Consider the following 27,805-nt stretch of genomic DNA (forward strand, 5'->3'; position numbering starts at 1 on the left):
ACACTCCAGGAATAATGAATACAGAGGAATTATTTTATTCAGAGCCAACAAGTTTGTCAATAACATTAACGTGTGTGTTGTTTTTGTGGCTGTGCTGCTGGTCTCCTGTTGAGAAGTGAGCAAGTTTGTGTGAGCCATTCAGAAGCAGATCCAGTATGGCTGGATTAAGCTCTGTTACATTATTAAAGGCGCCTCAGGTGAATTACTGCTCATTGTGATCACAGACTCCAGCGTTCACAGAAAGTTAGCAAGAGAGACAGACAGATGAGAGAAAGAAATAGAATAAGGCGTCTGAGAGAGAGAAAAGAAAGAGGATTGAAAGTAAAAGAGAGAGGAGCAAGTACAGAAGAAGTTTGAGTAGTTAAATGCTTTATATTTGATGCTCTTGACTCATTGTGAAATTTGAACTTACTGTAAAATCAAGACCAACCTCAAGATATTACAGATAATAGCTGATAAAGTAACAACAGTTACAAAAAAGTACACGCTGCGGCTGACAATAACTTTTATTTGTCCTGCTCGTCCAGTTTGGGCAGTTCAGTTTTGTATAATTTCATTGATTCTGCACAAATGCTTTATGATATTTATGAGCATTTATGAAATAGATTTTAACTACAGATTAGGTTTACTTGATCAAATTACAACGTGACACTTTTAGCATAAATTTAATGTACTTCACTGCAAAAAAATGCTTTTGTTACTTAGATTTTTTTTGTTTTTTTTATAGTCCAAATAGCTAAAAAATCTTAAATCAAGAAGCATTTTCTACACAAGCAAAAAATATTTTTTATTTTAAGAAATAATAAGCCAAAATTAAGTGAGTTTTTTCTTAAAACAAGCATTCTGGGTGCATATTACAGAAACTTTTATCAGTGGTCTTAAGATTTGAAAAGTTATATGAGAATTTTTCACAAATTCCTATTACGAATTTGTGTTATTTAACCTCCTAGTGCTTAATGGCCACATACGTGGACAGCACATTTTAGCTTATAAGTGGCTATTTAAAATACTTTGAATGTTTTATATTTTGTTACAGACATACAGTGTCATCCTGCAACTGTTTTGCATAAGAAATGTCCCAAACACTATTTTTAACTGTCCAAAATGGGAAAAAATTTTGTTTTTACTCTCTGATAGTCAAAACATGTTCAAAAAAATGTATATGTTATATATGCATTAAAAAAACAGTCAGGAAAAAGTGTTTTATGTAAATTCGGACCACGAGTCCACATATATGGACATCATTTCTCTAAATGTACATCATATCAAAATATGATACTTAGGTTTTTATTCTAATGAGGTTTCAATAAGCCCAAATAGCAAAGAGAAATATAATATGCATGTAAAAAACAACTTGGACGTTAAGAGGTTAAAGCAAATCTTAACTTAATTTGGGATTTTTATCCTATCTTCCATTCAATCCTACAATCCATTCTCAGGTCTGATATATACCAAACTATACTACATTAAAGTTGTCATGGTTCATTTTCTAAATATTCCTAATATTTCAAAATAAATAGAAAGTATTACTTTAAATCATATTAAATAATGCAGTATAACTTTTAAAATGCTAAATTATTGCAGTAAAAATATTATCACATTTATAACATAAAGGAGTTCAATGCTGAATACACTAGTCAAGCAGAATCTGCCTTTGACTTGATTCACTTACCAAAGTCTCTGCATTGTCGGTTGACAGTATATAGTTAACTTTAACAATAAAACAAACAAACAAAGGGTTACATTAAATTTGAATTGACAATCTCAAAACCATCCCGCTCATTCTCCCTCTTTTCAGGGGCCTAGTTCTGGCATCTCTGCACTAATACATACAGTAAACAAAGCTGGCGAAAAAAACTAAAGAAAGTACGACATGTGCTCCATAACCGGTTATGTTCTGTGATGCTTTGTTGGTCTCTGTAATGCTGCTTGCAGTTTCTGTGCCAACTGTAATATCATGGCAGCAGTGCAATGCCATTGTTGGAAATCACAGTAAAAAGCACATTTTCTTCCATTTGAGTTGAAACAATTTTGAAATTAGGTTTAGACCTAATTAGACCTAGGGTTAGACCTTTTTAAAATTTAGTTTGTCAAGTTCGTTTGTCAAGTTAGGAGGATGTGTCTGTAAATACCACCTTCCTATCTGTAGTGTAGATAAAATAACACACTGGTGAAACTGCTGTTTTGTAATAGCTTTTGTCTTAAAACCGCTCTTACCTCTTAACTTCTTACCCAACAGATAGGATAAGATTTAAAAGTTAGGATCTTTCTGTAATTTTCCCCCAGGCCACTTTTGTAAAGAACCTTTGAATCAAGGTTTGAAACAGCTACTCTATGTAAAAATAAGGTAAAACAACATGATTGCTTTAGTAGATGCATTTTATTGCCATTTTTGTTTGATTGTGGATGTCATACAGAATTAGCCATATGGTAACGCTCATTAGTCATCTAATTTCCAAATTGCAGCCATACAGGCATGAGTGTAATAAAACTTTGCCAATTACATTTTTTTTTAAAACTGAACACACATTGTAGATGAATTTTCTTGACATTTCACTTTGAAAGTGCTGTCAAACATGCAATGTGATGTCAAATTTTGTTTATCTTTACAAATATACTGATTTTACTTTATATTTTGTGAAACACATGCAGCCTTGGTGAGCAATCAGAGCTTTTGAAATGGAATTTATCATCATAGTATTTGGCTTTTTTGAATTAAATCTTATCAGTTTTCTGCCATCAGCCATCTAGATAACAATCTTTGTATCGTCTGTTAAAAAATCCATATCAGTCAGCCACTAATTTATACAGTCAGATTAGTTTGATCAACATTCAGATCTCCATTCTTTACAAGCTATTTTGTGATTAACATAATGTGTGATTGTCTTGTGGGTTAATGCACATTTGAGAAGCTTTGTAAATCGTAGATGGTATGTCCCTCAGCTCAGTGTCCATTCAGATGCTCTCATTATTCCTCGCTGATTGATTCTCTGCTGTAAATGATGTTTTCTAAAGCGGCCGCCATTCCTCTTAAAGGTAATTCTCTAAACTAACTGACAGCAGTATCCACACCAATGAGTACGTTTAACCTGAATCGACTGCATTTGCTGTGTGTCACAGTTCAGTGCTCACAGACACACACACACTTCTCAACAGTGCTACAGGGAAAGAGCACAGACTGAAGATCGATTCAAATGTCAATGGCAATCTTACAGAGCGTCGCCTCTAAAGATCTCCCACCTCGTACGGTCCAGAGCTTCCACAATCTCTTCTCTTTTTCTGTTTCTTATAATTGTTAAAATGTAAAAAAAATTGCACAGCTATATGATTTGAAATTAATAAAATTAGTTGTTACAAGTTAGTGAACTTACATAGCTTCTCACTTAGTTTTCTTTGAAAAAAGCAAATAACACATTTAGACTTGCTTTACTGTCTTTTTAAGGCCAAACCTGAAAATAAAAAAGGAACCAGCTTTTATGACATACATTTTTAAACTAAATTTAAAGAACATCCCCCCCAAAAAAAAAACTGCAATAAATGTGCTAATTGTACTTGCAAAATGTTAATGCCCTTTGTATAACTTGACAATACATTATATAAATTATATATAAAATATTTTTTTAGTAAAAAAAATTATAAACATTTATATAATGTAAAACAAAAAAATCATATATGTCACCCTCCGGTCCCACTGCACCCACCCCGGTCTGAGCTGGGATCGAACCGGAAATTCTTTGTATGGGAGTCGGTTGCCCTAACAAAGAAGCTAAATTAAGGCTGTGGCCTCAAGTGTCTGTGGCTAGAACACCTTTTTAGGTCAGTGAGGAGTGAGGTTTACCTGCATAGCCCTTTGCTAGCTGGCCTCCATTACACTCACCCCCCAAAACCTCACTCCAATTCCGGAAGAGCCCCCACGTGTAACCCACCAGTTTTTATGCACCCAACCTGGTCTGAGCTGGGATCGAACCAGCTATTCTTTGCATGGGAGTCAATTGCTGGCCTCCGTTACTCTCACCCCTCTAAACCTCAATCCCATCCTGGACAAGTCCCCACATGTAATCCACCAGTCTTACTGCACCCAACCCGGTCTGAGCTAACATCGAACTGGCGAATCTTTGCATTGGAGTTGGTTGCTCTAACCAGGAGGCTAAAGACCATGGCGTCTGTGGCTAGAGCACCTTTTGAGGTCAGAGGAGTGAGGTTTACCTGCATAGCACTTCGCTAGCTGGCCTCCATTACATATGTTTTCTAAATGTTTGTATTTATATTATTTGTCATGAACTGGTGAAAATATACACATCTGAACTACCGAACAGGAAAAAAATTATTGTTAGCCTCAGCTTGGCATCTTTTTTTTTCTTTTTCTTTTTTCCTTCAAATATTTCTGCTATTATTAAAAAGTACTATTTAATGGAAATTACATATTTTTTAACACATTTTAAAATTTTATATATATTATATTTATAAATAAGAAATATATAAGAAATACTGTGAAATTATTCCTTGCTCTGTTAAATGTCATCTTTAAAAAAAGAATTAAGATTTCACAAAAGGGCTAATTATTTTGATAAATTGATAAATTTTTTTGATAAATCAATTTTTGATAAGTGTTTGATAAATTGTAATTGATTTTGGAGAAAGTGGGCAATTGTATGAGTGATTTGGGTCTCCAAAACATGGAGGAATTTAATAATGTACAGTAATAGTTATATATTTGTTCTATGTGCAGGTGTGTTTAATGGTGCTCAGTTTAGCCCATGTGATCTGATACTGCACCGTCTGCGCTGTGAGGAGGTAGATGCAGCTCTGGGAATTCTGGGTAACATGGACTGGGCTATTATGGGGGCAGAGTGTTACAGGTCACTCATCTCCATCACCGATCACCTGCTGAGAAAACCACTGGACCAGCAGACTGAAGGTAAAGACCCCAGACCTGCATGCTTTGATTTCTGAACGGAGACTAAACCTAAACTTAATTAGTGTCAGGGAGAGTGTACAGTAATCTCAGCTAAGAATAAAAATAAGGGGTTACGTGTGAAAATAACACTGTTTAATCACATTATATGCTCTGGTTCTGAAGGTAGTTTGCAAACAGGACAATTTTGCACAGTAAAACCTAATGATAAATGATTTTATTTATTGAGAATTTACATTTATGGCCACCAATTGAATTTTATCTATTTTGATGGTGACTTTTACAATAAACTGCCTTAAAACAGACAATAAGTGCCTTTGCATGTACATGTCAGCAAACAGTGTATATGCTAACACTTTCTTTTGCTAGTTCACCAAAGGACAGTCTGCTGACTATAAGTACATTTTGGAAGTACAAATCATCTTACGTGATCGGGAAAGGTCTATGAGCTGTGATTTGCGAGTTGCTATTTAGTTTGAGACTTAGTTGGAGACTAAAAGGGATCATAAAATAGAGGTCTAATGATTATAAAAATATTTATTCCAACACCGCTGTTGAATTGTAACGGGCAATATTGTGACAATGGTGAGAAAAACGGGTCTTATTAAATATTTTGTCCTTTTTATGGCCACATCTTGTGACTTGAAGTGTTATGTTCATTCATATTTTAGTTCATCAGAGATAGTTTTCAGCAAATCTTTTTTTTTAATCATTTAATTAACTGAACTGCACTAACAGAGCAAATGCACAAGAGTTTGTTTTAATCAAAGCAATCCTGCCAAGTGTGATCTCACCCTAAAGCTCACTATTTCATTACCTGGTGAAAACAAAAAAATTGTCGCAGAAAATCAGAGTAATATCAGATTTGCTGACTCCACTGTAATATTTTGCAGTTAGCAGTTTTGCTGTAGTTTGCAGCCACTGCTTGTACAAATTTGATCCCTTTGTGTGTCATTACAGGCCAGTTGGAAGCAGCTCTGGGGGTGTTTTATGCCCCCTGTAGACCTCTCTCAAACACTGTCATACTGGAGTACAGGGACCCCATCAGCAGATACGCCCGACGATTCTTCCATCACCTTCTCAGGTACACACCTGTTCCAGTGTGTTTCTCTTCACTTAAAACAACTCATTAACAAAATAGTTCACACAGACCTGATAAAATGTTGGTTATTTGACTCTCACTAAAGCCATACTAGATGCAGGCCACTTTTTTTCTTCAGTAGAACATTTAAAGAAGATTTTGAGCTGAATTAAACAGCTAAGTGTATCAAGATAAAACTTAATGTCTCATGAGGCAAAACATTTGTAAGGTTGACTTACACACCTCTGATGGCATTAGTGTGAGTAAATTCTTTTTTGGATCTAACTAACCCTTAAAATGAAAACGAGCAGTCAGTCAGGTGTTCAGAAATGGCTGTATTTCTCTCTTCCAGACATCAGCGCTTTGAAAAGGCCTTCTTGCTGGCCGTAGATATTGGCGCTAGAGATCTGTTCATGGTGAGCACTTTCTTTCATACATGCACATACAATAAACACTAAATGGATTTGGAGACTTAAGCAACATGTTAAATATATAAAGACCATTGCATTATGCCTCATTCACACTAGCAGCGACTTTGTAGCTGTTTGTCGCTTTGAGTGGTGACCTGCTACAATCAGGTCTGTGTAGGTCTACAGCACAGAGAATACAACCGGCCTCTGAGCGAGCTGAGAGAGGATCACGTGAGCTCTACTGGTGCTCCTATTGGCTGTCGCTCAAGAAAGTCATTTGCATAAAGTTAAAGGATTCTCAACTTTGTTGTCACTCGATGCACCTACCTGGTCGCCAACGGTTGCTGTCGCTCTCGTAGATGGAGGTCGCCGGAAGTAGCTCGCTCTCTGTTGAAATGAACAGTCGATTGCTGCTTTGCCGCTGTGAATCGCTGGTAGTGTGAATGAGGCATAAGGGATTCTTAAATATAAAAATCTTCAAGGTTCTCTGATGTCAGCTGACTAGTAAAATGCAAGTAAAACTAACTTTTAAAACATCAAAGATCGTCCATTTCAAAAGCTACATGACATTTTTATAAAATATACAACTACTTAAATATATAATACAATGCTGTTGTTTTGTAAGTTTTATACTAACAGTGGTGATCATAAAAGGCTTTTATCTATTAAAGCAGTTTATGTATTTAAAAAAGTTCAAAATTGCTGGCAGAAAGCATATTTTTAAATTAAATTAAATGTATTTTAAATAATTTAATAATGTGCTAATGCAATATTACATACAACCAAAGCATTGATCAATAATGATCATTATTAAAAATGTTATATTACTTCAAGTTGAATAAAAAATGTGTTTAAACTGACTTTAAAGTGTGTTGTTGCCATTGTGCACGATATCAGTGCAGTTACGGGTGGCTTCCGCCTGCAGAGAGCTTTGAGCTGGCACTGTTATGGGCTGAGAGGCTCTGGGCAGGTGCAGCTCAGGGTTTGAGGCCCCTGGCCATGTCACGTCTCCTCTCTCCTACCATAACAAGAATCCCCGAGACTCCAGAGAGCAACAGTTGCTAAGCGAAAAAGGGAGGGGGTCGGAAGAAAAGGGGCAAGCGAGTGAGCCTGTCTTTCACAGCTCTCGTGGCCGGTGCACTATCTTTTCTCTCCTGCTCCTTTCTCACTCCTTTAAATGGTCCTGTGTGTGTGACCCCTTTTCTAGGCCTCCTCTCTCCATGCCCGAGTGACACCTTCCCTATTAGCGTTCACACCGGCCGCTGTCTCTCTCTTTCTCCCTGTCCTTTTTTCATGCAGTTCCTCTCTCTCCCTCCTTCTTTCACGCCGATCGCACTCGTTCCAATTCATTCCCCACTAAGTGCTGCTGCTGAGGGCCCCAATTGAAAAGGTGGAGCTCGAGCCACACAAGCCTGAAAGGGCAGAGAAGAGAGAGAGGGAGGGAGGGAGAAGGGCAAAGGAAACCTGGATCTGTTATTCTTGGGACATGCTCTGGGAAAAGCAAAAAGAGAAAGGATGAGAGAGGCGAAAGTGGCAAATTATGAATGGCCCATGAATATCAGTCCTTCTGAATCAACAAAGAGCAGCCAGCGAGCAAGCGAGCAGAGAACTAGAGAAAGAGAGAGAGAGGGAGCTAAAGGCAGTGGCGTTTCACCCTGCGGTTTTGGCTCTTGGCTAATTAACCACAGAAGTTAAATTAAACCACCCACAGGAGAGAGGGAGAGAAAGAAAGAAAGAGAAAGGCAGAGAACGAGCGGGGGTCCTTGCTCCATCTGATCTGGTCCCCTCCGTGTCACAGAGGTCAGCTGAAACAAAACGGACGGAGCCCCACGTAAGAGCCCCCAGTATGAGCTGGGCTCGAGTCTCCATTGTCTCCAAACCAACAATGGAGCTCCGAAAGAATTTCTCTTTCTTTTCTTTTGTAAGAAGCCTTTTGTGAAGTGAAGCACTTTGGTGTTGGAAGAAACTGGAGGGTTCGGAGTCACCCAAAGGGGTAGAGAGAGGGAGGGCAGAGTCGCCCTTCCACTCGTTCGCTGGAGTGTTTTGCATAATTGTAACATTCTATACTTGTAATTATCCTCTGATGTGCACTCCGATAACGTCTTCGCTAATTCGTTTAGCTGTATTTCACTGACTTTTCTCCTTCCTTTTTTTTTTTTTTTTTTTTGATGTGTCGATTAATTAATTAGATCATAATTGTGATCATATGCTTGCTTTGTTGGTTAATGGGGCGTATGCATGTGCGTGTGTTTGCCTGATCGGAGGGGGCCGGAGTTCATATCGACGATTAGACGTGAGGCGCTGAGCTGATATTGGCTGGTTTCTGTGTCGAGATGGATAATGAACTCTGTAAGACCCTCTGATAAACACCTTCCTCAAACACTCACGTGGATTACAGGTGTGATCCTCTAGAATTGTCTTGGCACTTGAGCGTAAATGTGCAATTGTGCATGTAACGTTCCTCTCTCTCTCGCTCTGCTCCACTGGTCCATTAATTTTAAACTCTTTTTCTGACGCAGAGCGAATATCAAGCATCATCGCTGGACCAGCTGTTTATCCTGTCTCCATATGCCTCTCCAGTCAAAAATAACACTAAAAGGCCGTTTATCCGCATTTGAGCTTTTAAAGCTCTTAAATAAATAAGATTAGACCAGATCCTGTGTCCTGTGTAAGCTGTGGTGAATAAGAGGTATAATATCTGATTTATGTACAGAATTATTGTCATCCCTCTTAGACGTCTGGATTCACACAGTTTTTCTCTGTCTGTCTCTCTGTTTCTTGGCCTTCCGCTATTTTTCAATCCGTCTCTTTTTTTGGCTTTGAGCACATTGTTCTTCTAAGCTTAAATAAAAGTCTTTAAACACAATAATAATATTCAGTTCTAATTGTCAGTCTTTATCACAAACATGATGCCCTCAGAATGCTCTCTTTATGTCTGTGGTTGCATCTGATTTTTCATTCTGTACATGTGGTTATGGAAATGTAGGTATTATTAAAATACACAAGGACTGAAAGTGCATGGCTATTCAGGGCTTCACTCTGTGACTAAAATGTGACTAATAATTTGCAACAATAAAAGTGAAGTTAAAAATTAGTCAACCAAAGTTATCTTGTGGTTTCAAACTGATTTCTGACACTGTCTTAAACTTACATGTTAGTCAGCAATAAGGTTATTATATTTAAGTTAACTAAAACCATAAATCTAAAATAATTAGATTTACATGTGTTGACTTGACTTTGCATTGCTTTATTATTCTTTCTATAATTAAAGCATTAAATTTGCTGGATGTGTGCGTGTGTACTTGTTTATGTGGTTTACAAGGATAAAATTGACAAACGTTTACAAAATTGTACATTGACATGGGTATAGAAATTCCTTTGGGTGGTTTACATAAACAAATGTCCTTGTAATTTCTAATGGTTAAAAATCATTTTTAATGAGGTCTTTTCACATTGAGATTTTGCCACAGGTTTCCTGTGAGGGTTGGGTTTAACTTTAGGGGTAGGAGTAGGGTATAGGGCCATATATTAAGTGCTTTTTACAGTTTAAAATACATTATACTTTGTAAGCCACATATACAAGTGTGTTATACATTGTATTTCTGATATTGTATATATTATTGTATTGTAAGGCATAAAGAAGACTAAAGAAGCAGAAAAACTTTTTATGCACTCCATGTTTTTTTCCTTACATTGCATATTGTCTTACTAGTTGGTCACACACAGGTCAACTGATTTTAAAATCAGTTGAATCACTTTATAAACAGACACTTAAAGTATTTGAGCAGAAGACTATTAGGTATCATCATTGTAATATAATACAAAAACATCCTTTATTGAGCTTTGATAATATGAAGTATTTGACTGATGCTTGTCAAAATGGATATGCTCCACCTCCATTATGAGTTTGTGACAGAAGAATAATAATGGCAGAGCAACACGATCTATTACTAGTGGAGACTGTGCTGTGCAGTTTAGATGTGTAACTTTTGCACGGTCAGTTTTCTCAGAGTCATTTCTGGAACACACTTCCTATTGATTTAAGGGCTATTACAAATTTTTCAACATTTTAATACAAGTTAAAGAAATGGCTAAAAGCAAATTAAGTTTGCAATCATGTGTAATTCTTTTCTCTAGCTTTTTATAAAATTCTTATATGTTTTGTCTGTTTGATGTGTGTAACTTTACTGTTCTATGTGTAATAATGTGTTTTTTAACTGGCATAGAGCAACAGATTCTAATTAGAATTTATTAAACTGTTATTAAAAATTAAAATTAAACTGTTGATTAATGAGCATTGTCCCTGTTAAATAAAATAAATTTAAAATATTGTAGAAACCTACATTTTGACCTTGTGGGGACATTTTTTGGTCAACATAAGAAAAAAAGGTGCATAAATCACAGAATTAAATATTTTATGTAAAATGCTGATTGTTTCATGTGAGGTTTGTATTTAGGGGTAGGGGGATAGAATAATCACCGTGTCTATGGTAAGTACCTATAAAGATAACAGTACAAATATCTGTGTGTGTTATATTTTAGTCAGTAAAGCTATGTTTGAGATTAAAATGGTTAGGTTCAGTCTCACACCGTGTAAACTGTATATTTTTGCTCTCAGATGTAAACATACCATCAGTGTTGAATGATTCTGTATTTTCCAACAAAAATAGTCATTTGGCTCTTAAATGTTAAATTCATCTTAGTTTATGGTGGGTCGGCCTGTGATGGTTTAGTGTGATTGCTTGAGGTTATAGGCTCTCATCTCTGAGCCTGTGAAGAGCTAAATCAAGTCCCGTTTGATGTTTGTAAGTCACTCTTAGCGCCTCCCCCCTCATTTGATCAGACTTGCAGAGTCCGGTTGACAATACAGGCATTAGTGCTCTGCGGGTCCGACTGTGCTGTATTCAGCCTCACTGCAGCTCTGACTGATGTCCCTGAAGCGGAAGGATGGGTTTAGCGTTTAAACGGACAGACACAGAGGATCTTATTAGTTCAGAGTCAGCACTGAGCTCCTCTCCCAACTTTCACTTTAATTTACCCATGAATGAGCCTTTCAAAGATGGTCAAATGTAGTCTGTCAGATACATTATTGTATGTTCTTCCACTGTGTGTGAACGTCTAAGGATCTTCTCTACTGCTACATAAAGATATTCCGTTGAATAAGTTAAAATAAATCATGTTCTTTGAAGGTAAATAAAGCAAGCCAGAATATATTGGATTTTTGGATTCTCTTACATTTGATTGGATGAATCCCAGTTGAGTATTTGAAATTGAATTCTTTTGTTTGTGAAATTTATTTTATTTTATATTATTGTTTGCTTTGTGTTTTATTCTTTTGTTGCTGTCTTTATATTTAATTTAGCTTTATTAGTTTTATAATATCATAATGGTTTTGTTTTAGTATTTTAATTAATTTTGATTTACTTTCTCTTTTCTGTTACATTTTATTTTGTTATTGATTTGTTTGATGTGTGTTCTATTATATAATTAATTTTATTTTGTACAATTTATTTGTTTTGTTCAAAATAAATGATTATAATCAATATTATAATAAACAATTTTTTGGCAAATAATTTTTAGATTAAGGCCAGTGCTATTTTAAAATTATTGAATAATTAATTCTAATATATTTTCTTTTTTATTTTACATGTTGTGTATGTATTATTATTATGATTATTATTAATATTACTACATTTTTATATAGTTTTAATAATCTTTTTATTTTCATTTTAATTATATATCTTATTTTAATAATAATTTTTTTCAGCAAATGTTTATTAAAAACTATTTTAGTTTTGATTAATCATAATAACACAAATTATTTGTTAAACAACATATTTTACCATACATTGTGAAAGCAGTAAGCATTCTTTTAGTGTCACTAGACCCATACCAGTGTATTCTTGAAAAACAGCTTGCTTTATGATTCAAATGATCTTTTTCAAATTATGACTTTTAGTTTAACACACCAAAGATTGTCAGTAAAGCATGTCTAGTGTCATTATTGCACACAGACTTTCTCTGAGCAGTCGGATGGGCTTTATCTCTGTTGTGCGTCTAAATCCGGCATCCATTTTGCTGGGACTAATGGTGTGACATTTAAAAACATGTTTGTGGGTTAATGGAGGTCTCCTGACTGCATGAAGCTCTATAATAGATATATTATAGTCTATTCTTTGGGATGAGAGGGCTCATATTTAAGAGAGAGAAAGCGTGTGTGTGTGTGTGTGTGTGTGTGTGCATCTCACACCCACCTGCTCGTAATGACAATAGTTTAAACATGAAGAGCATCACTCCTGCTTTTTAAAAGATGACACATGCCTTTCCCAGCATCTTTGTGCTTTTTGAAACCAATATGATTGCATCCAGTCAGAGTTCAGGGAGAAAGAGAAAAGGAGGGAGGACAACATAAAGGCACTGAACAAATGAGCAAGACAGATTTTTTGAAAGTTTGATACTTTTATCTGTTTTTTTCTCTCTTCTGAAACTTCAAACAGGTTATTTAATCTATTCTCTCTCTCTCTCCTGTTCTCCTGCAGCCTCTCTTCGCTGCTTCTCTCTCTTCGAAGCAGAGCACAGAAATGAAAAAGGGAAAAAACTGAAGTATTGTCATGTGAGCTGAGATTAATTTTAGATTGCTCTGCTGTTCTGCTTTACCTTCAAAGGACCTCCATTACGTGGCAGCAGATAAGGGTGAGGTGGTGTTAGCCGCTGTAGCCAAGAAGAAGGCTAATGAAATAGACGCAGAGGCACAAACATCAGCACCAGGTGAGGGAATTATTCACACTGTGTTAGTTGCAATAAAAATTCAACAAAATCTCATTTTATGTGTGATTAATATGCTTCATAAGTGCAAATGATCACTCTTTAATCTTCTCTTTGAGGAAAAAAAAGTAAATGCAGCAAGTTTATATTAGAGAACAGACATTTACTAGGAGTGTTCCCCATCAGTCTACCTTATTCAAAGAATCAACCTAATTACCGATTAATAATAGAAAGTAATCTGGTATTTTATATGGTCATTCAAAATAAGGCAATAAAGTTCCCATCAAATTAAAATAAAAAAAAATGATGTTAGTTTTAGTCTGTTATTATTAAGGACAATCTGAAGAATTTATTATTATTGTATTATTATTATTATTATTATTATTATTATTATTATTATTATTATTATTATGTTTTAATAATTATTTTTTATTGAAATGGCCAAATTGTGACTGAGGACAGTTGAATGTGCTGCCCAGTTTGTTTTTTGTCTAATAAATGATAGTAGGCTACAGTTTTTTTTACTTCAAAACTTTAACAGATTGCTATGTTTTCCTAATGACATATGATGTAATACATTTTTATTTTAAAAGTTAGTCTTGTTTAAATTTTTTTAATTGCAGTTTTTTGGAAATATTTTAGTACATCAAAAAGTGTGGTTATGATGACATCTGACTAGCTAATCCAGCACAAAAAAGGTCACTAAAATGCAGTATTTAAATCTCATAGTTAAAAAGAAACTGAGGCATATAACTGCAAAAAGGTCCACTTTTTGAGAAAAGGCTTTCACCAAGCTGGCAACGGGGCTGTAAATTGTAATAGCTTTTGCTTGTTTTATATTGGTTTTATGTCTTTCTGTTGTATTCATATGTGAATACAATTATGTATACATTATCTCCCAAATAAATCAATAAATAAATAAACCCAGCTGAATTGAGCGCTCTAGCAGACAAATGCTGTCATCTAAACACGTATGAGAACTACCTGATAGTCAATGGAAAAGCGGTTGTTCCTTGCGCCAACTGGTGGCTATTGTGTAAAGCACAGAAATGTTTTTTTAATGAAAAGGCGGCCTTTACAGCCACAGTATTGCACGTGACTGCGGTTGACAAATTGCAGTATTGCGGATGCAGAAACGCGCATTCTCAGTAGCCATATCTGTATGTTGGTGTGCTCCTAAACAAAATTAAATCGATATAAAAACGATTTAAAGCTTGCAGTTTGTCACTTCTGTCTAAATGGATTGACGGTTTGTTTCACATCACCTCAAATTTCAGCTTCTTATCAAAGCTTGACCAATCAAATGCTTTCTAGTGTCCGACATGTCCCGCCCCCTTCAAGACGCTTCTCATTTTCTTACCATTCGATGTGCTTGAGCTATGATAAAAGCAAAATGCAATTGGCTACTTTTTTAAAGGGGATGTCTCACCCTCTCTTAATTTTTCAGTTAAGATGGTCAAACATTGAATAAAAAATTAATTACCTTTAATATGTGCTTTTTAAACACTAAAACAGCCATTATGCTCGCAACATACATAAAACACAGATAGTTAATAGTGAATACGTGTTCCTGGATCTAAAGAGTTATCTAAGGGTATTTAAGGCTGAACTGGGTTATTTTTGTGCCTCCTACATCATTCGATGAAATTACACTAATATTGGCTGTTATTAGGGTTTTTAACTTTGCAAATGTAATAATAATTATAATAATAAATCCTTACATTTATATAGCACTTTACACATTGGGGGGAATCTCCTCATCTACCAACAGTGTGCAGCATCCACCTGGATGATGAAACGGCAGCCATATTGCGCCAGAAACGCACACCAGCTGATTGGTGAAGAGGAGACAGAGTGATGAAGCCAATTATGATATGGGGATATTTGGAGGCCATGATGGACAGAGGCCAGTGGGAAAATTAGGCCAGGATGCCAGGGTTCATGCCCTACTCTTTTTCAAAGGACATCCTGGGATTTTTAACGACCACAGAGAGTCTGGACCTCGGTTACGAGTCTCATCCGAAAGACGGCGCTCACTGACAGATTAGAGTCCCCTTCAATATACTGGGGCATTAGGACCCACACAGACCGCAGGTTGAGCGTCCCCTGCTGTCTCACTGACACCACTTCCAGCAGCAACCTGCAGCCCTGCTTAGCTTTAGTGGGCGACCATGTGAGAGTTGCAGAGAGCTAACTGCCGGCACTGTTCATTTTTTTTTTTTATCACTGATATACTTAATGGCAATTGAAGTTAACTACTTTGAATTATTATAATTTGAAAACCACTTACCTTATTAGAGAATCGAACTGACAGATTTAGGTTGTGTCAAGCTCATTTTTGTATTTCTGTTTTTATACTAAAAAAGTATAATTTAGTTGTTTTTATTAGCATCATTATTATTAATATTAATAATACTATTGTAGATTTTTAAAACAAATATACTTATGTACTGTAACACGATCACATTAGTAAGTATGCATGGTAATATCGTGGATGTTAAGAATTATTTATATTTTAGATGTATTAAGTATAAGCAAATCCATCATTGTAGAACAAGTGAAGTGGACATGCTGAAAGAAAATGCATATTCACTCTTTAGCAGTAGATGGCGCCTATTTTACAGCAGGAACACAGCTGGTTCCCCAGTACCACAACCCTTATCTTCCACTGACTGGACAAACACATTAGTATAGTAAAGGTGAAATCATATTATTGCAGAAAAAAAAAAATTCACCTTTGAAACGGTTTTCCATTTTCAGCCATTGCACATTCCGTATCACTGCAGAATTTACTCCAGCACTGAATTCAAAACACATACAGCGTTATTTCATTCATTCTGTCACCATATGACATAACACGTATGTGACCCTGGCAGTGGCACCACTGGGAAATTAAAAAAAGTCATTAGGTTTCATAATGTTTAATCTCTTATGTAATTATATTTCACTTTTTTTGTGCAGATATAGAGCAGAGTTTGATTTATTCACCTTCTTAATTGGCTGAATTGGACTGGTTTAAAGAGCACTGACCTCAGCTCTGATATTCAGTTTCCAGCTGACCTGATGAGGACAGCGATTTTCATCATGTATTTCCTAGGCCAGCAGGACAGCCAGACATTCAAATGAGAGAGAGACATGCGGAAAGGAAAGAAAAGAAAAGTGAGAGGGAGATGAGGGACGACAGAAGTGCTTTGGCTAACAGGTGTACAGATGAGACAAGGGAGGTGTTTAGCTTCTAATAAGGGGGTGAAAACATGAGGGTGTGTGTGTGTGTGTGTGTGTGTGTGTGTGTGTTTCCCACCCTGTCTGCCCATAAGCCTCTTAATTATGTCCTTGATGATTTCCCTGCTCTCTCACCCCGAGCAGATTTTAGCCTTGGAAGGAACTGCTTAAGAGCGTGAATGTGAAAGGAACAGATGGACAAAATAGTCTGTTTGGGGGCATTTTACCACTGTTAATAGTTAAAATGTTGCAATTATAAGTCATTGCCTGGGATTTTTTTAAGTACAAGATACTCCTTTTCAGATTCTCTCTCTTTGTCAATAAACTCTCTATGTTTTCAGGTCAGTAGCTTCTTTAAGGTGCTGATTTTGGGTGTTTGTATTGAGGGATTATAGTTGAATAGAAGAATATTTAGAGGAAATTCAGTTGGGCAGTGTGGAGGATCATAAATAGGGAATGAGAGCAGTTGGATTTAGCATTGTACTGTGCATTAAAAAGACAAGGTGTCTTGTTTACATTTGGCCAGCCTGAAGCGAACGTCTCACACTGTCAGCCAACCATGACTTTAAATGAGACACACACACACTAGGAATTGAAAAGTGACTTAATATTCACACATTATATGGCTGTTCTCATAAATAAAGCTCAAAGTGTCAGACAGCTTTAAGGGTATTGATCTGCAGTAGCTGTTTCTGGATGATTATTAACTGACTGTTTATTACTGTTGCTCCAAACTGACCTCTTAGACTATTGTAATATAGTGGGGAATCTGGGGATGGTAGTAATAATATGTATATATGGTGATGATATAATATACACTCACCGGTCACTTTATTAGGTACACCTTACTAGTACTGGATTGGACCCCCTTTTGCTTTCAGAACTGCTTTAATCCTGTGTGGCATAGATTCAACAAGGTACTGGAAATATTCCACTGGGATTTTGGTCAGTATTGACATGATAGCATCACGCAGCTGCTCCAAATTTGTCGGCTGCACATCCATGATGCAATTCTTCCATTCCACCAAATCCCAAAGGTGCTCTATTGGATTGAGATCTGCTGACTGTGGAGGCCATTTGAGTACAGTGAACTCATTGTCATGTTCAAGAAACCAGTCTGAGATGATTCGTGCTTTAGGACATGGCGCGTTATCCTGCTGGAATTAGCCATCAGAAGTTGGGAACTCTGTGGTCATAAAGGGATGGACATGGTCAGCAACAATACTCAGGGTTAGTTGACTCCAAATTCTGACCCTACTATTCGAATGTCACAGCAGAAATCGAGACTCCTCAGAAAAGGCAACATTTTTCCAATCTTCTATTGTCCAATTTTGGTGAGCCTGTGCGAATTGTAGCCTCAGTTTCCTGTTTCTTCTGCTGCTGTAGCCCATCTGTCTGAAGGTTTGACGTGTTGATTCTCTTCTGCATACCTTGGTTATAATGAGTAATTATTTGAGTTACTGTTGCCTTTCTATCAGCTCGAACCAGTCTGGCCATTCTCATCTGACCTCTGGCATCAACAAGGCATTTGCCCCCACAGAACTGCCGCTCACTGGATATTTTCTCTTTTTTTGGACCATTCTCTGTAAACTCTAGAGATAGTTGTGCATGAAAATCCCAGTAGATTAGCAGTTTCTGAAATACTCAGATCCGTCTGTCTGGCACCAACAACCATGCCATATTAAAGGTCACTTAAATCTCCTTTGTTCCTCATTCTGATTCTCGGTCTGAACTGCAGCAGATCATCTTGACCATGTCTACATGCGTACAATTTGCGTTAACGAGCAGTTGGACAGGTGTACCTAATAAAGTGGCCAGTGACTGTAAATCATTACTAGTTCCTATGCTATATACCTTTTTTTGGGTCTTCAATGTCATCTGATCTTTCAGAAATCATTTTAATATCTAGTGTTTTTAGTGTTGAAAATTTTCTTACATTTTGATTTATACATTTGTATTTATTTTTATCAGGACTATTTTAAGTTCAAAATCTAAGTTCAGTTCACTAAGTTCAAAACCATTTATTTTACAAGAAAATATTTCAGAAATTGGAACAAAAGGGGAGCCTGGATAAAATATATTAAACCTGTAGTAAAACAGGTAATACAAATTGTCCTTAATATGTCAAAAGCCATGTTTACTACTTTTTTTTGCTAATAAAAAGATAATTTTTATAAGGTAATATATTTTACTACTACATCTTTTGACAATAAAGCAAATTACACTTGGAATATGATTTCATTTTACCAATGCATAGAAAAACAAAAGCTTACATTAAGTAAAGTATATATAGTTATTAAAGGGCAGTGATTCATTATTATTTTATCGTTTTTCTTTTGTATTTTTTTGCAGACAATCTCACTAGGCATGTTTCCTCTTTCATCTCAAATAAACACATGATGCACAGAGAAACGTTTTTGCTAACATATGCTTAGAAAATATACATCACACACATAGCATCACAACATAGCATCAATAGGCTTGAATAAAGGACAAAATATGCATTTTGTAAGAATCTGTTAAAAACTTAGGAATATTAAATCAAGTTTGCCTAGAAATTGAAGTCAAAAGTTGAAGCATAATTAAATTGCACTTTTTAAATATAGATTTTCTTATATAGCTACATACCTAATCGGTGCATTAACCTAATACCTCCAAATAATAATAATAATAATAATAATAATAATAATAATAATAATAATAATAAGTCTTGCCTAGACCCCCAGTACTCTGTCATTTTTATCCACCATTGCTTTATTGTCACAGAAGAGGATCAGTGCTCACTGTCTTATTAAGAAGTGTGTTGATTTGGTGAGAGAGGCAATTGTATAGGACTCTGAGAAGAGTGTATGTGAGGGATCATCTTATAGATGATGAGACTTGGACGCACACACTCATGTGCTGTAGGGTGTTCCCTGAGATCAAGTCTCACTTAGTGTCTCTTGTTCTATGTAACCTTCACGGTCTCTGTCTAGGAGAGTCGTGTTCAAGACGCCCATGTATTACACAATATGTCATGTTCTGTCTGCCTCTCTCTCTCCCTCTGTTTCATACAGAAGAGCTTCTACATTTCAAAGATTCAGCATGTTAAACTGTTTCCCCTCTGGGTATGGTGGGATTTTGTGTGTGATTTCAGATGAGTGTCAATCAGCGTATGGAGGGCAGAGTGGAGTCAAACTACCAGTAACCTGCAGCGGGAGACATGTTCATGACCTCAAACACTGGAGCACTGCAGCAAGGTGTGTGTTTTAGATTTGATATTCAAGTATCGTACACTAAAAAACTGAAATTTAGCTTTTAATATACTCCCCCCTCAGGCCGTCCAAGATGCCAGTGACATTTTTCTTCAGTAAAACATTAAACATTTTTAGCTATGACTGACCTTAGTGATTCATAAAATGCAAGTCAGCGACTATTAAATCAAACCTTTTGATTCACTTCATAGACCTTATGTTATCAGTTGCTTCCTAAGACCTCAATGTTTATTTTAGCTGTTTTTATGTGACTTAGAAAAGCAAATCAAAGTGCTAAAAATATTTATAAAATGCAATGCCAGGTTTATTAGGAGATTGGAAAGCAAGGTAGATAATAGGGTTTTAACAGAAACAAAATGTTTTTCCTTTTAAAAATCAGAATCTTAAGAAACACATTATCATATTTGCCCCATATTTCAAGCTTCAAGATGAGTGACAAACTTTATAATCTAGAATCCAAATGTTAAATGTGCTTAGTAGAAAGTGTTTTGAAATCCAATTATTAAGGAAGTTAATTTTATTAAAATGTTTAATTGTATTATTTTGCTCTACTTTTATTATAAAATAATTAAATGTGTTAGTTTCTTTTTAAGTAAAGTAATGCATTACATTGCTTCACATTTTTCATCTGGCCTGTGACTGCTTATTTAAAATATTATAATATCCTTTATTTTTGACAAATAAAAGGCCCTTTTACACCAAAAGTGAAATGATTAAACCACAGGCTGAAGGAAATTGAAGTAAAGTAATCTCTGTACAGTTAAGCTCAAACAAACATTTCAGATTTGTTTCTTTTTCAGGACTGCATGACAAATAAGAGGCATGAAAAGTAATTAATAAGAACTGAGTTTGCATATCACAGTTTCTAGTCATTTTAGAGGATACTGAACCTGTTTGTGAAAGGGTTTAAGCCAGAAATTTAGTAAATTTTATGGTTACACATCCTACACAACAAATACATTTGGGGTTACTCCTGGTTTTACTCCACAAAGGGACAGGAAAGCTAACTGCGGTTACTTTTTTGGAAAAGAGATGAAAGTGTATCATGTTGCTTTACTATTTACTTGAAAAAAAGTCATTGGTAAACTACTCAGGTTACTTTTAATGTGTTACCCTTAACATTGGTGAAATCATGCAACTGATTTGTGAAATGTAAGTAAACTCCTTGATAGTATTGAGAACCACCTTAACCAGCACGTTGACATGAGTTGAACTTTGAAAAATGTCAACAAATTTATTATTCTCATCCAAAATAATGTTTGATTCAAAATAATGTTTGATCTTTTTTTAGATCAGATTAGTTAAAAAATTTAACTGTCAAGTTTAATCATTCAGTGATCAATGGCCTATTTCCAGTTTGTTTCTCATAGTTGTCATATGGATTCAGAAGATTTGGAGATGTTTACTTTCTACTTTTACCTTTTTTTTTTTGGTTCTTGCAGAGTTTGACGGAAGGTTTATAACATCTTGAGTGGAGTAAATGACTGAATTTTAATTTTTTAATCCTTAACTCTTGTGAAGTATATACACAAGTGGGATATTTAGAACAGTGACACATAATAACTCTTTCAGAGAGCGTTTTCACCCAAGTTTGGCCTAAAGCATCACAGCAAGTCAATGTTTTTGTGTGTTATATGAGGGTTGTCCTATTGTCTGGTCCTGCCTCTGCTTCCACTGCTGCTGACAGAAGGACCATTCACTCCGTGTTCACTCTCTTTCTTTCGGTCGCTCTTAAGCTCCCTCGATCTCCTTCAAATCCTCCCTCTCCCATCAGCCAGTTCCGAGCGGACGGCCCAAAGAGGATGGGCTGGGATTAAAGTTTTTTTTAAAACATAAAATAAGGAGTTTTGGGTAATTTGGCAGCCTGAATCCCAGTTTAAAGGCCTGTACTGCAATATGGCCACTCATACAAGACATCAGAGGGAGATGCTCCCACCCAGATAAATAGCAGAGGAAATCCTCTTCTCAGTTTTCCCTTTTTGTGTTTGTTTTTGGAGGTTTTTTATTCTATTTAACCAGACTAATCTGGTCTCCGATGAAGTTTTATTGTTTCTTATGCCGAGCCAATAAGGCTTAGAGACACTGATTCGAGCTTCATGCCTGCGTTGTGCTGGCAAAGAAAAAAAGATTGGGAGAGTGAGCGAGAGAAGGAGTACAATGACACCGTCGGTTGTACTAAATCCAGCTCTACGCAGGGAGAGAGGCAAAGATGCGGATATCTGGAAAACATCCCGACACACATCTGCTGTCGCATCCACACACATGCAACGCACTCAGAGAGAGGCGCTCCAGCTCTTGGACCCGTGACACTTTTTGCATCTGAGTGCATCTGTACATGTGTAGCGATGTGTATGTGTTTGTTCGCCTGTTTGTACAGTGTGGGCTGCGCCCCGTAGGCCTCTTTCTCTCCTCCTCCCTCGGTTCCTTGTAAGCGACGTGCATCACTAAAGGAAATAGAAAAACCACAGAAATTGGACCCCATCTCCGTCGCCGCAGAAAACCCAAATCGCACAGCCCACAATACGGCTGATAACATTCACGCGGTCCTCCACGCTTGCTGGATTTGCCGGTGTGGTGTACGGTGGCAGCGGCTGCTCATGTTTTCTGGAATACCCATGAATCCCTGGGAAAGGCCTGACTCCCACATATCAGCGCTCTGTGCTGAGGGTCGGACTTGATGCTGTGTTTGTGAAAGAGATTCAGACCCATCTGCTATGAATGCTAGTTAGTGTGAACAAGATAGTAAGGCGTTCATAACTCCTGCTCTCTGAATTGAGAAGACCAGGATATTTCCATACAGTTTCCACATTAAACAGAGAAACATGTGAAACTGCTCTTGACTATAATCATCTTTTAGTCATGTTCAGTGGCCAAAAAAGTAGTTAGATTTCTGTAAATACTTATGAGTTTAGGATTGGATCTTGCAGTCATTAATAAGTTTTTAGCTTGTTATATGTTTTGCAATGATTCTTTGAATTCCAACTGATGATGTGTGTCGCTTTTTGTACTGCCACTCGCAAAATGTCCACTATTTGACCAGAACCACACTAAAAGAAGACTTTGGCTTAACTTGGGGTCAGAAGGTGACTGTCTTTTGCTTTGATTGCAGTGTTCATTCATCATAGCATTGTTTCATTATTGCAAAGTTTAAATCTATCAACAGTGGCTTTCTTTTTTTGTATTAATAATGGGAAACCTAAACTTTCTATAAGATTTCAGCAGTGTGTTATTTTCATGGAGGGATTCATGAAGAATTTTTTCTGGTCAAACACTTCCAACCTAAAATATTTACTTCACCCCTGAAATGCTTTCAAACCTTTACATGTTTACAGTTCTTTGACATTTAGGCAAGTTTTAATTTTACATGGTTAGGATTGAATTTTATTTGCATCAAACGGATGTAATTAGGTGTGACGTTTGAAATGGATTTTATGTTTGTATTTTAGGTTAATAATTGTTAAAAGTTAGATCAAAAGTAATCAAAAAGTACTAGTACTAGTGTCATCTCATTTTCATTCATTTTTTTGTATAAATAATGGGAGAACCTTACTTTCTACTCCAGCACATCCTAATTAGACTTTCATTGGAGTTCAGGTCACCTCTATTCATAGTGGTGTCCATAGTTTAGTCACATCCCATTTAGACTACTGTAATTCCCATCTGTTTGGTCTCCCTAATAAAACCCTTCATAAATTACAACTGTACAAAACACTGCAGCCCGTATTATCACAAACACCCCCTCTATCAGTCACATCACACCCATTCTACAACACCTTCATTGGCTTCCCATCTTTTTTAGAATTAATTATAAAATACTTCTTCTCACTTTTAAAGCCATCCACAATCTTGCTCCTCCATACCTTACTAGTTTTTTTCTGATCTCCACACCTTCTCGAACACTCAGATCTTCTTCTTCCACTCACCTCACTGTTCCCCTTGTCCGCCTTGTCACCATGGGGAGCAGAACCTTCAGCCACTTTGTTCCTAAGCTTTGGAATTCACTTCCTCCTGATCTCCGTAATCTAAACTCTCTTTTATAATTTAAATCTAAACTTAAAACAGATCTATTTAGAACAGCCTACTCTCTTTAACTTAGCTGTACTTTTTAAAAAATTGGATTCCTATATTTTTTTATTATGTTTTTATTTAAACTGACTGTCCTTGCTGTCTTATACGGTGACCTTGAGTGTCAAGTAAGGTGCCTTTAAATAAAATGCATTATTATTATTATTGTTATTATTATTATTATTATTATTATTATTACCACTGATACATTAGTGTGAACAGGATGCTAAATCATGTATATAGTACCTTTTGTCTTAATGCAAAAGACAATAATAGTGTGTTTTAAAGTTCTATTTTAGTCTGTGATTCCAGCCTCTCTTTTCTGCAATAGGGCTGGAGAAACATCTTCCTCCGAGGCTCAGGATGACCTCTCAAACACACAGACAAGTCACAGCAGCTGGCTTTGGAAGCCCACAGGTGTGTTCTTTTGTATGTCCTTTTGAGTAAATATACTGCTCTCAAAGTAGATACTAAAGTAACAGGGTTGAATGAGTTCATTGTTCTCAGTATTTGGATGAAAGCGTACGACTTGTTTTTCCACGTTGAGGTTTATGGACATCGTTTATGGCGACTGTGTGTTTTACCGCTGTAGATAATTCCTTCATTAATGCCATGCGAGTGATATCTTCCCCTCTGTTTTGCCCCTCTCAAAAATAGGTTCAACTTGACTGCCTTTTTTTCTGCTTGTATTGTACTTAGCTAATCATCCTAAAACACGGACGTTTTATTCTTTTCTGTCCACAGCATAATTAAACTTTTTTTCCATACATATTTATTGGACAGTACAGACTGTAGGCTATTACAGACATTTACATCAGAATTTTAATACATGCATAATCCTGAATGCTAATGGCACAGTCATAATTTAGCATGAAGAAAGCCTCCTCCAGTTGAGCTGCAGAGGATGCTTGAACTAGTCTCCTCTACCCACTCACACATACAGTGCTCTTTACACTAGATTACTGACAGATCGGCACTCAGTCTCATCACCTGATCAGGTGTGACACTCAAGCCGAGGAGATGAAGGACATCTTAAAACTTTTAAACACTTTTATGTGATCTCTCTCCCTCTCTCTCTCTCTCTAGAAATCAACCTTGTTGACCAGAACACCCAGGTAATGCTTTAAATTTGTATGGTATTTTGGTATTTGTCTTATTTTGGATGAGATACATTTTTTCTCAACTTTTTGTATGAGCAACATTTATTATGCTATAAGCAGTACCTGTACGTACCTCACGTGTAATCTGGATTACATAATCAGATTCAAAACATTAGGTACTTAATTAATTAGGTCATATCGCATTTTAAAATACACATTATAAGAAAAAAGTTACTTCTTTATTGATTACATGATGACATATGGCATATAGTTTTGAAACAATATTATATGTGATAACACTCATTAAAGAGTGTTATCACATATAATATTGTTTCATGGTTTGGTAACACAACACTTAAACAGAAGAAGAAATTATCGCAAATTATCAATCAGGCAAATAAGATAACTGGTTTCAAACTACAGCAGATTCTATTTGACTCCTTCATGGAAAAAACAGCAATTGCAATTTTTTATTTTTTAAAGATTTATTTTTGGCCTTTTTTAGATAGGCCAGTATTGAGACAGGAAACAAAGTTGGAGAGAGAGAGAAAGAGGGGATAGGGTAGGGAAATGTCCTCTAACCGGGATTCGAACTCGGGACGCCCTGACATGCTACTGTACCATATGTCGGCACGCCAACCACTAGGCTATTGCGCCGACATAATTGCAATTTTTAAAGATAATACACATCCCCTTCACTCAGCTTTTGAAATGTTACCATCAGGATGCAGGTTTAAAATATCTAAAGCTCAAAGCAGGGTTTCTGCGGGCTCTTAAAAAGTCTCAAAATCCAAATTTTAGGCCTTAAAAAATCTTAAATCTTCTTAAATGTTGTGTTGTAGGTCATACTTTTTTTAAACAGGTCTTAATTTTCCTTTGTTCATGTATTGCTACCCAATCTGGCCAAAATCAATACAATCACAAACAATTCATCTCAATAAAACTAGAAACTTTTTATTTAAAAAGGTCATTTTTAACTCCATTTATCTGAATGGTTTAATTATTTTCCTAACAATAACATTTGTTTAAAAATTCTCCATGTATTTACTGCTGACCTGGACAGGTTGTTGTGCATAGATTTAGTTTATTATACTTTTTAAAACTTAAAACATTTGTTCATTTATTATTTTTTAAAGAAAGTTTATGTTGGAAGAAAAGTGTACAAGAAAAGATAAAAGTAGAGCTTGTTTGTTTTTACACAATATTGAAAATATTTAGCTAAGAAGTAAAATCTAAAATATTTTAATTGTTTATTATTAATGTATTACTGTATTATTAAATAATTTTATTTTTGATGGGGCAAATAAAAATCTTTAACATCTGGGCCAATTGAAAAATTCCTTAGCCGTTAGGCCTTTATGAGTCTAAAATTTCATAATAATGGTCTTAAAATGTCTTTAAAAGTCTTAAATTTAACTCTGTAGAGTTAAACCCTGCCGAAGAAATGCTTATAAAAAGTAATTTATCTCAATTACAGTTGTTGTATTAAATCAGAACACTGTTTAATGTGAATAGGGTGGTTGTTAAGAATGATCTGCAGTAATATATATGGGGCTAATTTGTTTTTAAGTTTTTAATTCATGTTTTTGTCTTGATGAGTGTTGCTATTATGTGATTGTTGTATGGTTGTATGGAAGTTACCAGTGTTGAATACAAATTTCTTTTCTGTGCCAAGCAGAATGGACAATACAGTTTAGACTAGACTAGACTAGACTAGACTAGACTAGACTAAACTAAATCCTATCTGTTTATTACAGGCATTTAATTGGACATTTCTGTTAAAAAAATATATAAATATTATATAATTTGAAAATATATATTATATATATATATATATATATTTGAAATATAATATATATTTCAAAGCTATAAGACTTCAGCAGTGGTTATTTTCATCCAGGGATCCAAACTTTTTTGTCTGGTCGAACACTTTCAACCTAAAATATTTACTTCACCCTGAAATACTTTTTCAAACATTTGCATGTTTACAATTCTCTGACATTCAGGCAAGTTTTAATTTTACATTGTTAGGATTACATTTTATTTTTATCAAACTGATGTAAATTAGTGTGGCGTGTGATGTGCTTTGTTAATAACAAAGAAAGAAATATATTTTATTTCTGTTTGTATTTTAGATTAGTAATTGTAATTAGGTTAGGTCAAAAGTAATCAAAGAGTACTTGTGTAATTTCATTTTCATTCTGTAATTTGCAATCAGTGTATAATAATCAAACTTAGCCAGCACTGGCTTTAAATCATACACATATTTTTCCAGGTATCATATCATATTTTCCCAGAAATAATCTGCTCAATCTTGCTCAAGATTGAGCAGAATATTTCTGGGAAAATTACTACTTTTAATGTTTTTTATATTTGACTTTTTATACATTTAGAGTTATATGTTTATATCAAGAGTACTGTTTTAATGTATTATTGCTATTTAATGTCTTGCCATCGGTGATAATAATGTAGTAATGATATTCTTGTTTTGTTACTTACAGGATCCTGAGGAGGGGAACCTAAAAGTTATTCATTTTGGTTTAGTTTAAATAGACAGTTTTTTGTTATATATATATATACACACACACACACACACACACACACACACACACACACACACACACACACACACACACACACACACACATATCTATATATATGTGTGTGTGTGTGTGTATATATATATATATATATATATATATATATATATATATATATATATATATATATATATATATATATATATATATATATATAAAATTGACTTAATGAGCTTAAACTTTAAATCTACTTTCAAATAAGATGTATATATTTGCAGTTCTTTTCAATCTCTTTTGATTATTTTTTTTCAGCTTGATACACTACATTTTTCACACTCTGTCTTGCAAAAGTGGTTGTAAAAAAAAATCCTGTTTATGGCCAGTTCTGCACAGCCTTGTCGAGTAAAAAATAAAATTCTAACCTACTTTTCCACGGTTATTCCTGATTCTGTT

At 35.5% G+C, this 27,805-nt stretch overlaps 1 protein-coding gene across 3 annotated transcripts in view; it reads left to right on the forward strand.

Moving 5' to 3' along the window:
- Positions 1–27,430, forward strand: part of wdpcp (WD repeat containing planar cell polarity effector) — a 91,119-nt gene extending 63,689 nt beyond the window's left edge. For 2 of the 3 annotated variants that reach the window (XM_056477760.1, XM_056477761.1), the window contains 8 exons: positions 4,730–4,918; positions 5,876–5,999; positions 6,349–6,412; positions 13,072–13,174; positions 19,530–19,632; positions 24,044–24,129; positions 24,799–24,827; positions 27,314–27,430. In XM_056477760.1, the coding sequence (XP_056333735.1) occupies positions 4,730–4,918; positions 5,876–5,999; positions 6,349–6,412; positions 13,072–13,174; positions 19,530–19,632; positions 24,044–24,129; positions 24,799–24,827; positions 27,314–27,361 (746 nt within the window). In that variant the 3' untranslated portion in view covers positions 27,362–27,430. Of the gene's footprint in view, positions 1–4,729; positions 4,919–5,875; positions 6,000–6,348; positions 6,413–8,925; positions 9,245–13,071; positions 13,175–19,529; positions 19,633–24,043; positions 24,130–24,798; positions 24,828–27,313 lie in introns of those variants that run through there. The other variant, XM_056477762.1, reaches the window with a different exon arrangement.
- The last annotated feature ends 375 nt before the right edge of the window (positions 27,431–27,805 follow it).

The sequence above is a fragment of the Danio aesculapii genome, chromosome 17, assembly GCF_903798145.1.
Source record: "Danio aesculapii chromosome 17, fDanAes4.1, whole genome shotgun sequence".
NCBI lineage: Eukaryota > Metazoa > Chordata > Actinopteri > Cypriniformes > Danionidae > Danio > Danio aesculapii.